Below are 15448 nucleotides of genomic sequence, written 5' to 3'. Positions count from 1 at the left end.
TATATATATATGTGCGTGTATGTATTGAATGTATCGACTGTGATATTATCCATCAGATAATCGAAATATCCAAAGTATTGCTTAAATCATCAAATATTCCAATCAGTTTGATTGAACAAGTTTCGTACGACCCGAATTTCGAATACTTCGATTACTCAATCAGCTATATCATTCATAGGTCTCGAAGACTATTTTTATTCTGTATATTTTATACACCTTGGCACGTGGACAAGAGTATTACATATTTCATGCACAATTGGCATGTTCGTCTCGTAAGATTAATTTTATTTGTTATTAATCTAACGATAATCTATTTGATAAGTGGTTACTGATACTTGATATTTATCGCCAGATTGCGCGTATATGCGCAAATTCATATTTTTATGCGTAATTAAAGAAATGAAACACAAGCTGAGATTTGTTTCGCCTACCAAATATTATAATCCGTTCTCTATATTTATTATAGTAACATATTAATAGTAATCTACTCTAGTTACTTTATATACTTTCGCACACTATGTTCATTCTGTATATTTTTGTATCTTGGAAATTCTCGTGAATGCCTAAAAATCCACAGTCTAGTCACCATTATTTAATTAATTTTTTCGTAAATTAAATCGATCTCTATTAAAAGAAAAGCGAAATTAACAAATTTTGTTTATCATCAAGAGAAATATGTCTGATATGTGGGACTTGAAAACTAAGAATTTTTGTTCAAATATTATTGAATGAAATAGTTTCATAAATTAAAAATCAAAGGGTCGAGTAATATGTAAAAGTTGCACAAGTAAAATATTATTGAAAATCGTGAAAAAATCGTGCAATGTTGGTCTTTAATAGGTTTAATTGGGTTACTGTCATATGACCTTTGGTATAGTTGCTCAGGATTGATTGCTTCATGATTGCACTCTTAAATTAAATTTTGTAAGTGTACGTGTTAAAAGTTGAACCTTCGAATCTTTAAGTTAAATTTTATACGCTCTGAAAGAGAATTTAAATCCTTAAATTTTTTAACGAAATTTTACGTGTTAACACACATTCCTTTCCAACAAAAGGGATTTAAATCTTAAAATTCTCCAATTAAATTTTATATAACTTAAAAAAGAACTGTATTAAACGTAAGAGAGCAAAATGTATTTTTGATATCTATTCTGTCATATTAAAGGCCTACGATATTTTCAAAATCGTAGTCTCCGGCTAAAAGGGGAATTACATTTCGTTACTAATTTGAATATGCAAATTTTCACATTTTCTGCCTATACATTAATTTATTCAGATAAGTAACATAGATTTATAGTTGATGTTAGATTTGTGTAGGAATGTTATAACATATACAAGCGTGTCTCAGCTAACTTGAGCACTTTGAATAATTTTTTCTAGAATATGCGTTGTATGAAAAAATTTTTTATACAAAAGTTGTTTGGCTTAGAAGGGCCATGACGTGGTGCATGTTTTCTTTTTCATACATAAGTTGGAGGCGTTTTGGAGCTTCCAAGGTTATTTTAAATGAAATGATGTACCCTTTATATGAAAAAAAGAAAAAAAATATATATATATATATAGCTTTTTGAAAATTTACTTTATATAATATCAAGTTGGAGTTTCAATATCATCAAAGATTTCCATAATATAACGGTGTTTCTCCATGGTACAAATCTTTCTTCATCGCACTCGTCTATCTTCATTCACTGCCGGTGTGTTGTAAGATCGTAGGTGATCGAAATGGTATAGATCTTCCATTGACGTTAATACAATGGTGCAATCTATTAACCGACGACGAAACTGAATTGTTTCTACACTGAGCGTAACGTTTCGCGAATTCGTTCTTTCATATTCTTTGGTGTTGCTGTTGATTCACGCTGTGCTTTTTAATCATTTCGCTAACACGCGTCACACAATGTGACGTCGCACTAGTTGTTTTCCACAGATCCAGCGTCACGTTATGACGCGTTATGATGTATATGTAAAAGTACGTATATGTGTCATATTGCGTAACATGTTGAAAATTCGAAACTCGGGCTGTGAACCGCGACTTTTTCCTCAAACGGCGGTAGCGAAAGGGTTAATGTCCCTCACAGAAAGTAGTCTAGCAGCTTTAGATCTGGTGAACGTGGTAGCCACAGAAATTCTTAACCACGACCAATCCATCGATTGGGAAATTGTTTATTCAGCATTTACTTGCTGCATATGGTAATGTACAGGATAACATTTAAACACCGCTGTTTCACGCAAATACCTGATGATTTCGAATCTTCGACTTGTCGTTACACAAAGTAAATTTACAATTAACAAAGCGAAATTATTCGTTAACTATTTAGGATTAATAAAGGTCAATATCTTTTTACTCAGAATTCGAGACTCTTCCATGTTTTCACATAAAGGATATAGCATTAGATTTAAGATAAGGAAATTGACGTTGGAACCACTGAAATGTAAAAAAAGACACGCGTCACATAACGTGCCCCTTCAATCCAAGCAATTTTTGTATAAAAATATTTTTCCTATAACGTACATCTACATTAAAAGTAGTCCAGGATGATCAAGTTAGCTGAAATACCCTGTGTGTGTTTTCCATAGAATATATTTAAAAGCATTAATCCTCGTTAGGACATTCTGCAATCACAATTAATTATAATGCAATTAATATCGCTTGATCTTTGAAACATTCATAATTGACAGTTCAGAACGCCATATAATTTAAAGTAATTTGCGTTAATCTAATCGCAAATTACTATGTTGCATTTTATTGTTGCTGTAGGTACAATAAATGCTTATCGAATTAATACATAATTAATTATTATCGGATCAATACCATCATTTGTACGCGCAATTAGACCATTTGAAGTACAATTTTAATAAATTAAACTTACAATTTTATGCTAACAGATGGAATAATAATAATTATTTAAACCTTGTTTACTACAAGTTGTCGTAATATTTACAATTTTAATCTTTAATTTTTGATGTCTGTAAAGAGGATTTTTTAAAAATTTCATTTAATAAACGGGCTAGTAGAGAGACAAAAGGAAGAGGAGCTATCCTCGCTAGTTCTAACTTGAGTGTTCTTCGATGATCTAGAAACAATATTGCGGAGGCTGCCAGATCCCAATTCAAATCTCCAACGCCCACTCCCTCTTGCGTAGTCGGTAATTTTCAATAATTTTAAGGGGAATTTTTCTTACACGATGGTGTATTAGTGTAGACTAAACCGAAATTTTACATTTAGTTATAAGCCGAGCAAAGAATGCTGACATAAAAGTGTGTTATCCACGAAAAAGATCGATAGTACATGCTTAAATCTCTAAGATTCTAAACCCTTAAAACCTTTGATTCCATAGAAGGTCATTCAGAGATCCCAGTACATCATTGTTCGATGATGCCCTAGAATTTCTGTGTCAAGTACTTGGATTGCTAGCCATTGTGCTCGTTTACAAGAATTCACTTTTTAACATTTTCCATCGTTTTCTATATAAAAAGCTTAATCTGGTAAATAAAAAAAGTTGATAAATGCAAAATTTAACAGCAGAAGGTAGCTAATAAATTCGTGTACAACGCTAATCATTCGTATTAAGGAGGAATTAAAAAGTAATAAACAAAATGGAAAGTTTAACATTCTTTATGCAAAATAAATATTATTTACTTTAACCTTAGCTGTATCTTGCGTAGTTTGTAAGCTATATTTGATTAATCGGTAATGATAAGCGGAAGTTTTGTTACACTACAGCAGGAAATAGTAAATTAAACTACTATTACTCAGGTGCTTTAACCCAAAGAATCTTGTTTAGACATCAGTCGATCCTTGGCTATCTACGTTTCACAGAACTTACATAAGATACGTAAATTATATCCTTCTTTTACATTGGAATTCTAGGATTGCTGGCAATGAGGCGTGTGTCTGAATTTTTAGAATACATTTCAGGTGTGTCTCTGTGTATATAATAGGTTGAACGGAAAGTTCGTACGTTTTTATTCCACAGCATTCCACCGTATTGTCGAGTTTTGTATTCCAAGACAATGGAGAGTTTCGATTCTACACGTTTGAGAAGCATTAAGCTACGATGCAAGTGCCCTACTGGTAATTCGACGATTTACGTCAATCGTTACCATCGAATTATCCTTATCTACCGTTTTCGGTCAAATCTCCTCCAGAGATCTTTTACAATTTCCCAAGTTGTACTTCCTCTGCGAAACTCGTACAGCAATGTGCGACGAATAGGCATTTTATCAATAGAAATGTTTCCTTCGTAGAGTGACGTTTAAAGTATGCGTAAATCATACATTGTTATGGTAACTTGGATTATTTCATTTGATATTTCGATAGTTATTTAGCAGAGTACCAATTTAAATAAATAATATTTAAGGATTAAAGAATTTCTGGAGATTAATAGTTATATGCAATAGAAAGATTGATAATTATATTTAATTGTTAATTAATTTACAGTGAAAGCGTGTAGAATCTGATTTCTCGATTCGATTCATTTCTCGCGTGGAAGAAAGACATACGCTGACGATTATAACACAATTGCTATAAACTTTATAGACGTAGTACTATAAATAACCGTATACATATATACATAGATTAAAGTAGATGTTTCGCAACGAAGAATCACCTATGCGATTGTTCTATCGTAGTGAATGAAATACATTTATCTCTGACAATCGAGAATTGGCAACAACATGAGTCATAGATGTAAATCATTAGACGTCATCGCGCGTTAACAATTCATTTATGCAAATGCGTATAAGTAATATATGGCGTCATAGCTGTAACGGAAATATTCCGGTTTATTAATTGTAGGCTTCGACAGATGTCTCATATAAATAGCATATATACTTCTGTATTCATAACGTATATATGCTTCTTACAATTCTTTGGATGTCGAAGAAATAGATGGTGGTATACAAATAAAATTGGGAATAGCCACGATCTCGCCGATTTCAATGACCTTGAAATACGTTGTCAAGATTAACGCTCTGAACAACTTTTTTCCTATACATGCCTCTAGGCTTTAGTTTTCCACTTATCGACCAATTTATGTTTATTACTGTTAAGTAGATATTATTACTCTTAGTATCTTATACTAAGTACTACTACTATAGCAGTTATTATTATACTCAGATGTGTAAACAATTTTTTGATGACGATATATCTACATTTTTATTTTTGAACGATCGAAGATTAGAATAAAGTACAACGTTCCATGTATGGATCCACTGGTCGAAAATTATTTCACGCCTGCCGACTATCCAATAGCCGGATACCACTTTGATCCGACCTATGACCCGTTAATTTTTCGTTTTCATTTATGCAACCGTAAATTAAGCCTTATAAATTAAATCTAAGAAGAAAGATGCAACTTATGTAACTTTCTAATTACATCGTTGAACGCGAGCTTTGCAAAATACGAGCTAGAGGCTCGCGTAATTTACATACCGCTTGTGGAAAGCTCCAAATTTCTTTCCTCGTTGAAAAAAGACGTACATTGAGTTCCATCAGCGTCTTAAAACGACCGCTACTGACATAATTCCCGAACTTAGTGGCCATAATAATAATTTTTGCGGTAATTGAACGAGCTGAGACGCGAATTTTTATTCCGAAAGCGACCACAGTGGGGTAATCATAGTAGATTATATGTATATTCATAATGTGATTTCATATGGCCATTACGTAACGACTGAACAACGTTTTATAGCGTGTATATTATATAGAGTGTATTATAAAGTTTGCTTTTTATTATAAAAATCTTAATATCTGTCTAAAATTGTATCGTAAAATTAAAATTCAAACTTTCAATGCCGTTACATTTTTTATCCTTTTTAATATCAAAATGAAACGAAAGTCCTAAAAAAGTATAAATTCTATAAAATTTCACAACGAACAACTTTGCTACTGTTCTACGATCTTGTTTCTTTCGAAGAACAATTCGAATTATTAAATTCATTGTTACATTCTCTATTTAACGTCTAAATTCTTTTTGGCTGTATTTGCTTTCGCAATTCTATCCGCGCATTCGTAAAACCAAATAACAAATTTATCGGCACAATACAGAAGCAAAACGCGTGCACTGCTATTTCATATGGCAAACCGGATCAGCAAGCCTTTTTGTTCGACCAAATGAAAATCTGACAGAAAATATTTCTATTTTTCGGTTTAATTAAATTTACTACATTTTATAATCTTTTTCGCGCATCTAGCGATTTGTAAAATCAAATTTCAATTCTCTATGTTTTTGAAATATTTCTATAGAAATTCTCTGTTATACGAATCGATTGTTCTATCGATAAAATATTAAATCAAAAGTTTGGAAAGTAAATACTACACGCCGTACGATAATGAGCAAAGATATTAGCACAGACCAGACGTCTCTATAAAAATCCAGTAAAACTGCACAACTTACGATTTATTCTTTTACCGTTGTCAAGCAACTATAAAACGAGAACAGATAATAAAGGATACAACGTTAAAATTCCTTTCCTTGAATTAAAAAAGAAAAAAGTTTCAACTGGTCAAATGCTATGTATATAATAGCACGAAGGTAAAAAATGCTACAGTTTATTGCTTCCTGGGTATTCATCTTTGTCAAGTAAAAGTCAAGTCAAGTATAGTAAAAGATTATATTTACCTACAATGAATTTGAGACTTTTGGTCGGCTAAGTCAAACAAATATCTCAATTTTTCGACCTGGTTCGACCAGGTTCGCAAGTAATAAAGTCACAAAGCACGTTGGGTCTCGAAAACATACCGATTTCCAGAAAATATTCTCCACAGCTTTCTAGTCATCTGAGACGTAATCGTAGAAGACAACTACTGGTTACTTAAAATATTTCGATGGACTTTGGTAGACTCGACGGAATGCGCGTAATATGGAGAAATAAATAAAACATCCAAAGTAGAGCATCCGTTCATAATATTCGTTAGAAATAAATTTCTGCTTACGTTCTATTTGCACAAATAATCGCGGTTTCTTTGTAACGCATAACTTTGTATGACACTGTTACGCTTTGTCAACAACTTATTGCTAAGGGCAGTGTTACGGTGGATGTTGAGGTGGATTTTCAATTACGCGAATTGATCAAAGTCGAAAACTTTATCGATATTTTATTAATACTTTTGTTAATGCACGTGTTAAATTTCGTTTCAGTTGATGAAATTAACCAAGCAAATACTTGGCGAGAAACTTTTCACGAAGCTTATGAAGGCTACATTTTACGGTCACTTTGTCGCCGGCGAAGACGAGGTGCAGATCACTCCTGTCCTGGATAGGTTGCGGCAATTTGGTGTAAAACCCATTCTTGATTATTCCGTTGAAGAGGATATTTCTCAAGAGGAAGCAGAACGACGCGAAATACAGTACGTATCGATAATAATAAATCGTTTGCTCCATAAAACTTTTTTTTTTTTGAAAAATTGAACTCGTTAGCTCCGCCCCTCACGCAGGTACGCATCGCAGTGTTATAAATCTGTGCACATTCATGCTTGGCGTTCATCCACAATTTCATCGAATTATATACTTTGTGCTTCTTTATCTAAAAAACCAGTAAACCTCTGTATTTTTTTAATATAAAATTTCTAATAGAAATGATATTATTGTCGTATAATAATATTATTGAATAATTACTAAGAAAATGTTCGCTCTAGTGAATGAAAACGTCGTGTTTGCTCGATATAGAAATTACGTATTAAATATGAATACATACGATGAGGAGGATCGATATCTCGACGACTTTGGTACTGCAGATTTCCTTAAATTTTACCTACACATACGTGGTATCCTTAACACGTAGCTAAAACTTGAAGAAATTCCTAGGAAACTCATTTTCTCGAAGAAATACGAACGAGAAATACTTTAAGAAAAAGATGATAAATGAAGGCTCAACAGAAAAGTTGTAAACGAAAGCTTATTAGAAAAATTGTAAATGAAAACTTAGCGGAAAAATTGTTGATAAGAACTGAGTAGAAAAATTGAGAAAGTTTTCTGATAAAAGATAAACTGATTAATAGAGTAAATTGCGTGGGAAGCTTTAATTACAAAATTCTTTTCATACTCACAAAGTACGTAAGAATTTCATAATAAGTCGACTATTTGAATAGAAAATTGAATAGAAAATACACTCGAGGCTTACAACATTTACGATAAATCTATAGGCCGGTACATAGTGACGAAGCTTTCTTTTATCTGCTGTTTACGAGCTGTTAACGAACCGAACAGTTTTTAATAAGAGGAGAAATCAATAGAAAATTAATCGTCGAAAAATTGTATCGAGTTTAAGAGCAAGTTTAAAAATTACCATAGAATTTCATAGAGACGAACTTGTAACTTGATGTCACACGTAGCATACATTTTTAACTGCTGGAGGATCTTAAGATCAGCTGTGATTTTCAGCTGCTTTGTCGTTGTGCTGCCACAAACGAAATCTATTACGTACGTACTGTAACGATTAAGAAAGAATTTTGAATAATTTACAAGCGTATAAAATGATATTACCTAAAAATCGTCGACGTGTCGGCAAAATTTTCGTTCGCGCTACTCGGGACGCGTGCCACAGGCCTCTTTGCTCGAAAAGCTTCTCGATTACGAATGAAAATGAAACATAATGTAACATAAACGATCTTAATTTACAGGAGTTCCGTGTCAGAAGCTGGAGACGAGAAAAGGGAAGGTCCCTTGAAGAAGTACCATGTTGCAAAACCATTCGCGGATCGTCGATACAAGGTATCCTCGGCAAGAACGTACTTCTACCTTAACGAAGCTAGTTGTGAACGAAACATGGACATATTTATCAGATGTCTCGAGTCTGTAGCCGGTGAGTGGATTATCAGAATAAAAATCTTGTAACTCTTTCGCAATTTTCAATGGGCTACGTGTCTCGCTACTTCTTTCTGTCGTTTATGCAACATCACCAGCGAAATATATAATATGTAGAATCGATTATTTATTTATGCTACTTTGTTAGCGAGTTATGAGTTTACCGTATCTCATCCACTTTTATATCGCTCTTTGAAAAACTCTGTTATTTCAGATAGCTTGACGTGGCTTTTATCCTTCTTATCGTTCTTTGGTTCTATTATGACGCACTATCGTTTTGAATCGATAGAGCAAATCAAGGTGTATATTTTTCATGATTTTAATAAAGAGTCGGATAACATCTTCTTGTGCTCATAATTTGCAATAGTAAACTTTGACATTAGAAAGCACTCGTTATAAAAAATAGAATATCTCGCGTCGCAATATGCAAAATATCGCTTATGCGATGCTCTGGACGAGATATCTCGCATTTAATAATAAAATATCTGTCTCATCGCGTTTCGCTTCGGAACAAGATAAGATTTCATCGTTGATTCTTTGATGTAAAAGCGCCATGAATGGTAAAATAAAGTATACGCTTTGTTTTTGTAAATAAATGCGACTACGAGGAACTTAGGAACCAAGAAAGACGTAGAATATATTGTCCAAAGCAATCGATGAGTAATATTCGATGGTATGTAAACACCGGAGAATGGAAATAAAATATTTGATCTATAGCATCGCGTAAACGATACTGCGATGCAAGATACCTTCGTCCATAATATTGCATAATCGACGCAATACGGATACGTATCTCGTCCAAACTCGCGAAAGAAATCTAGAACTAAAAATAGCTATGTAAACGATTATTCATCCAAAGCGACATTTTTTCCAATTTTCCTGACACGTGTTTCCGATTTTCCGAGATCGATCGCTCAAATTAACTCGCGTTATAAATTCTCCAGCTTATCGGGAATTCGTAAATCATTGTTTGGTTTAAAGAATTGGGCGTAAAATATCGAATGTTCCATGTTTGGTAATTCAGGAAAGAAAAATGATGTGACTAATAAGAACGTATGATGTAGCTTTCCAAATTTGAAAATAAACTTCCGATCGATGGCAAGTACTTAAATATCGAAACATGGTCGGTTTTATCGCATAATTCAAGTAAACCGTTGTTTATTTTTTTAATAGTTTTTCTGTACCATGAGAAAGACCAGTTTATGTAATAGCGTAACGTTACTATGTATATATAACGTTAGTAGTATCAGTAGTAGTACGTACGCTACTATGTAGTAGAACTTTTGCCATAGTTATAGCATTATTGGGCAATTGGGAACCGTAACAATTTAGAGCCAGATTACTTAATTTAGGAATTTTTAATTTAATTTTTACTATCAATCTCTGTCACGGAGACTGTAAACTACAAAATAAAATTGATGCTTCTAATTAGACTGTTTTATAATGAAGGAGATTCCACGTCGTAGAGGTCTCGTTACTAACGTGTCGTCAAGTAAACTTTTTAATTTATATTTTCAAATATATTCTACATTTTTGGATAAATCTTTCAATTAATCCCTGATTAAACTGACATAAAAATTATTTTACGCTTCGCGTTAGAAATTTAAATCAATGAAATTATTTAAGATTTAATATTATAATCTGGAGAACTTTCAGCGACGGAATTTAGAAATTCTGCAAGAAGATAAGACCTTGAAAACGAATTCCACCTATAAATAAAGATCTCTAGAGAATCTTTTATTCAGTCATGCAACCAAACAACGTGACATAACGGTGTTTTGTTTCGCTCAAAAGATTTTCTATTTATCCGAATAACGAAGTCTCCTTTTGAATAGAGATAATTGGATTATTTGCATGTTGAAATAGAAACTGCATAAATCCACGTCATTTCTGTTTTTTTTTCTTTAAATTACAAATTGGCCATTTAGAAAATAATTGTCATATATTTTCTCAATATATAAAATTATTTAATCTTTTCAGGATCGGATTTTCTTCCTTTTAACTATTAATAGTGAAAACTCATATTTTCTGATGTTTTTGAGAAGGAAAAATAATATGGAACAACAACGAAACAAATATCAGCGTATTCAGGAAAGACTACAGATGTAAACAGGAATTGAATATCTTGTATAGTTACGCTATTATAGTATAGTTTGTTTGAAGTTCTCTAAAGGTAGAATTTCTCTAAAGGTAGACGTGCCGAAGAAAAACTTGTGGATTTGCGGATTCGTAGTTAGTACCAGAAACGCTATAAGAAAAGTACAGTAGCGATCGGAACGCTGGTCTGGTCCTTGGACAATGTTATTAGCACAATTTTTGGTTAATCAGAAAACTAACAACATGTAGAAACGTTACATAAAAAAATGCCTGCTTCTGTTAGCATAAGAAACAATAATGGTGTTTGTACTGCATCAATGATGAAGATGACGAATGGAACATAATCTTTTAATTGCTCCAAAATACTTAAAATTTCACTCCTGTGATGTTTACATTGGAAAACACTGATTTAGATTAAAATACCACATTCTTTTTAATATTTTACTTCTTAAAAATATTTCAAACATTATATATTGCACATATATTGAAAAATTATCATTCTGTTTCTTCTGGTCATTTTAGTCTAAACGTTAAAGTTTGGTTAAAAATAATAACGTTTCACGTTTTACAGAGTCAAATGAAAGCCCTGAGTCTGAAAATTCTTAAATTCCAAGTTTCAACTGTGATTAAGATTAATGAAATTGGTAAGAAGAACAAGTCCTGTTTCTCCTTCCTTATTTTATCCTTTATCTATCTTTCCTGGAAGACTGATCTTCTTACTAGCAACTTTAATACTTACATTTGTTCTAATTGTTATTTATCTATTTTTGTACAGCTGCTTCGATGGGTGTTGGCTTCACCGCTATTAAATTAACTGCTCTTGGCCGTCCACAACTTTTGGTAAGTGAATATTCTTAAATGAAGTATTAAAATATTTAAGAAATAATTTTTTATGATTGTTTAAACATTGATTGATTAAGCTATCGACTGAGCGAATATTTGTATTTCTCTAAGTATTTCTGATAGTTTTACGATATTTTTCTCTTAATTTTTCTTATTCTAATATACTACTAATATTTAAACAATAAAGAGAATATAGTAGGCTTCCATATATTGATATTTGAGATAAAATATAATCTTTGAACAATAATCGAATTTGTTTATCTTATACATATGTGTAGGATAAACTAGTAAGTAAGTAAGTAAAGTATTTATTATACCAATACATAGTATAATAATTCTAATAATAATTCAGTAATCTATGAAATATATAAAAAAGGTCCATAACACTATTCGGATTAGAATAAACTAGTAATAATTTTGTTTTTATATATCTACGGTTATACAAATAGTTATATGTTTTGTTATTTATAGCTCCAATTGTCGGAAGTAATTATGCGTGCACGACAATATATGTCGGATGTAGTTGGTGGTGAAGGCGCTGTTTTAACTCATCATGCTACGGCTGATGATTTCATGAAAAAGTTCGAAGAGGCTCACATCAAAGACGAAGCGCCAGTACAAAAGTTTCTACAAAAAATTCAATCAGATAAAGAAGGGTAATAATTCATAAAAATCTATCATTTGTTACGAAAACATTTTGATCAATTACCATTTTTCCCTTTTCTTCTTACTTTCAATTCTAATTTTCTATTAACTTTTCCAATAAGTTATAATTTTTTTTCGTTATTTTCTTTCTATTGCCTATTCTATCTTTGCCTGCTTTCTTTATTTAGTAATAACACTTTGCGCACACTTTACAATTTTTTTGTTTTATTTATACATTAATATTTTCCCATCAGTATAAAATTAAGAAATTCATTTTTCCCTATAGTGTTATCCATTTGTTCCCATGGAGTGGTATTCTGGATGAGAACTACGAGCTGAGCGAAACGTTCCAAGTTCCAGACATTAAAACGGGAAAGATGGTGAGGCTTATGTCGCAGCTCACGTCCAAGGAAGAAGAAATGTTTAGAAACATGATAAGACGTCTGAATAACATTGTCTCGGTATGAATACTTACAAATGATAACAATTAGAGAATGCAGGGCGTCCCATATAGTTGGCTATATTTTTGGAATAATTAATAATAGAAAAATGTACTTTGAGGCAAAATTCAATGATTTTTAAGTCATTATTACATGTATGTTCTCATACGTATGGTTTCATATGAAATGTGAAGCGGTCAATTAATCACGATCTTATATCTTGCAAGATATTTGCAAGATAACGGTCCAAAAAATTGGTAAAATCTATTTGGAAGTAGTTCAAAGCTATATACTAACTTTGGTATAAGACACCCTGCGTTCAATAAAATGGAAAGCTTTCGGTACTTCCATTATTTATTATAGAAAATACAGTGAGGAGATTTAGAGGAGTTTAGTTTTCGTTAGCAAAGATAGAATTGCTAACTTTCATTACAGGTGGCCGATAAGTTAGACGTACGTATAATGATAGACGCCGAACAAACGTATTTCCAACCTGCGATATCGCGGTTAACGTTGGAGATGATGCGCAAGTACAATACACATAAGGTAAACGTTTTGCTTCCGTAGATGAGATATTATCACTTAGTAAATTTTCAGTGGTCTAAACCCAAATGGTCTACTCCCTAGGCCGTGGTGTTCAACACATACCAGACATACTTGCAAGAAGCTTTTAATGAAGTGAAAACGGATCTGGAACAAGCTGAACGTCAGAATTTCTACTTCGGTGCTAAACTCGTCCGTGGCGCTTACATTGAACAGGTAATTCTTCGTTGAGTGATTTACACTGACAATTTTGCAGCTGACAATTTTTTTCTGCGTACAATTACTGTATAAGATAGAAAGATTAAATTCAATTGCCGCAGGATTTACTGGGACAAGGGTACAAACCACGACGATTTGTTTTAAAGTATTATTTCTCTAATTAATTAATATTTAAAATTTGTGTTATGATTTATGAATTTTATTTTATAAAATTACAATTTATTTCTTTAAAAAAAAAAAAAAAAAAAAAAAACATGTTGAAAGCTATACAGTGGTTTACGAAAGTATTTAAACGCTTGTAGAAATTAAATTGTCGTGTACTGTAAATAGTAAATTTTGTGTTTTCAATTTCTTGAACGGTAATTTTTGCAGGTCCAATAAAACTTACAAATGGTAATGTATTTATCTGTGTGTGAATATATGTGACAGAAACATAATCGATTGTAACTTAGGAAAAGACGTAATTTTAAATCAGTGATCGTGAGTAGGTTAAAGTGACTGTATTGTACTGGTTAAAACCTTGGGATAAATTTCTTGAAATTATAAATGTAGGAAAGGGCCAGAGCAGCAGCAATGGGTTACCCTGATCCAACGAATCCTACATTCGAAGCTACAACCGAGTCTTATCATAGGACTCTAATGGAGTGCTTAAGGCGAATGAAACAGTACAAAGACAAAGGAGAGGATCCAAAGAAAATTGGTATTATGGTTGCATCTCACAATGAGGATACAGTACGTTTTGCAATAGAAAAGTACGTATTACAGAATATCTTCTATGAATTTTTAAAATATACAGTATATGTTTGATTTAAATATATACACACGCAATTATTTTCATTCAACTTCCAATGTCTTTTAATAGCTTGAATAATAATTACATACATTATCATTCATAAGTATTTGGACACCTGGTCCAATTTGTTCAAAAAGTTGATATTCCTATTGTACATATTGTCATAGTTATGACTGAAGAACATTTCTCTGCTTTCTAGACTCTACTTTTGTACTATTGTTCTTTAACTTTCATCATAATGGGAACCGAATGCTCTGCTAAACCAAGACAGGGAACATACCTACATTGCTCAAGTTTCATATTTCGCTAATAAATCGCTAATAGGTTGCTAATAAATCGCTAATAGATATAAATTTTTAGGTTGTGTTTAAAGACAGATATTTCAAACACTCTAATATTCCGACATTGAAGTTATTTAACTCAAGTATCACCGCAGGATACTTGAGTTAAATTTTCATCCATTTTTGATTATATATATTGCTTTTCTGTTTATATTATATAAATACTATCTATTGCTTTTATCAATATTTAATAATTATATATATATATATATATATAGTTCCGTAAGATAAGATTAAAGGCCAAAATTAGATTAAAGAGTTTCACTTGCCGTATATTTTGTTTATTAGCAATAATTAGAAATGTGTATGCGTGTCCAAATATATACTTATGGATGATAGTGTATATGTATACATAGACATAAATTAGACGTATGATTTATTATGTAATTATTTAGGCTACTGTTATTTATTAAGGTATTCTAAATATGTTATAAAATAGAATGAAGGAGATAGGAATCTCACCAGAGGATAAGGTGATTTGTTTTGGCCAATTGTTGGGAATGTGTGATTACATAACATTCCCACTCGGTACGTATCTTTATTTCTTCTGTACTTAATGGACTGTCGATATTTGTACATTCATTGAAAATGTTTAAGGCATAGTAGTGCACAGAATGCATATAATATGCAAAAATATGTAACATGTCTAAAGTATAATCTTTATATAATGGGTATCGACTCTGCTTATAATATTTAAAAATTGAAACAAATATTTGCTTA

At 31.9% G+C, this 15448-nt stretch overlaps 1 protein-coding gene across 2 annotated transcripts in view; it reads left to right on the top strand.

The window, feature by feature from the left end:
* Window positions 1–15448, top strand: part of LOC100652227 (proline dehydrogenase 1, mitochondrial) — a 37743-nt gene that overhangs the window by 19199 nt on the left and 3096 nt on the right. For both annotated transcript variants that reach the window (XM_012321366.3, XM_003394787.4), the window contains 9 exons: window positions 7143–7351; window positions 8624–8805; window positions 11680–11744; window positions 12219–12403; window positions 12679–12853; window positions 13268–13378; window positions 13460–13591; window positions 14147–14346; window positions 15168–15256. In XM_012321366.3, the coding sequence (XP_012176756.1) occupies window positions 7143–7351; window positions 8624–8805; window positions 11680–11744; window positions 12219–12403; window positions 12679–12853; window positions 13268–13378; window positions 13460–13591; window positions 14147–14346; window positions 15168–15256 (1348 nt within the window). The remainder of the gene's footprint in view (window positions 1–7142; window positions 7352–8623; window positions 8806–11679; window positions 11745–12218; window positions 12404–12678; window positions 12854–13267; window positions 13379–13459; window positions 13592–14146; window positions 14347–15167; window positions 15257–15448) is intronic.

Source organism: Bombus terrestris, chromosome 4 (genome assembly GCF_910591885.1).
Source record: "Bombus terrestris chromosome 4, iyBomTerr1.2, whole genome shotgun sequence".
NCBI classification, from domain to species: domain Eukaryota; kingdom Metazoa; phylum Arthropoda; class Insecta; order Hymenoptera; family Apidae; genus Bombus; species Bombus terrestris.
This window is presented reverse-complemented; position numbering and strand designations above follow the sequence as displayed.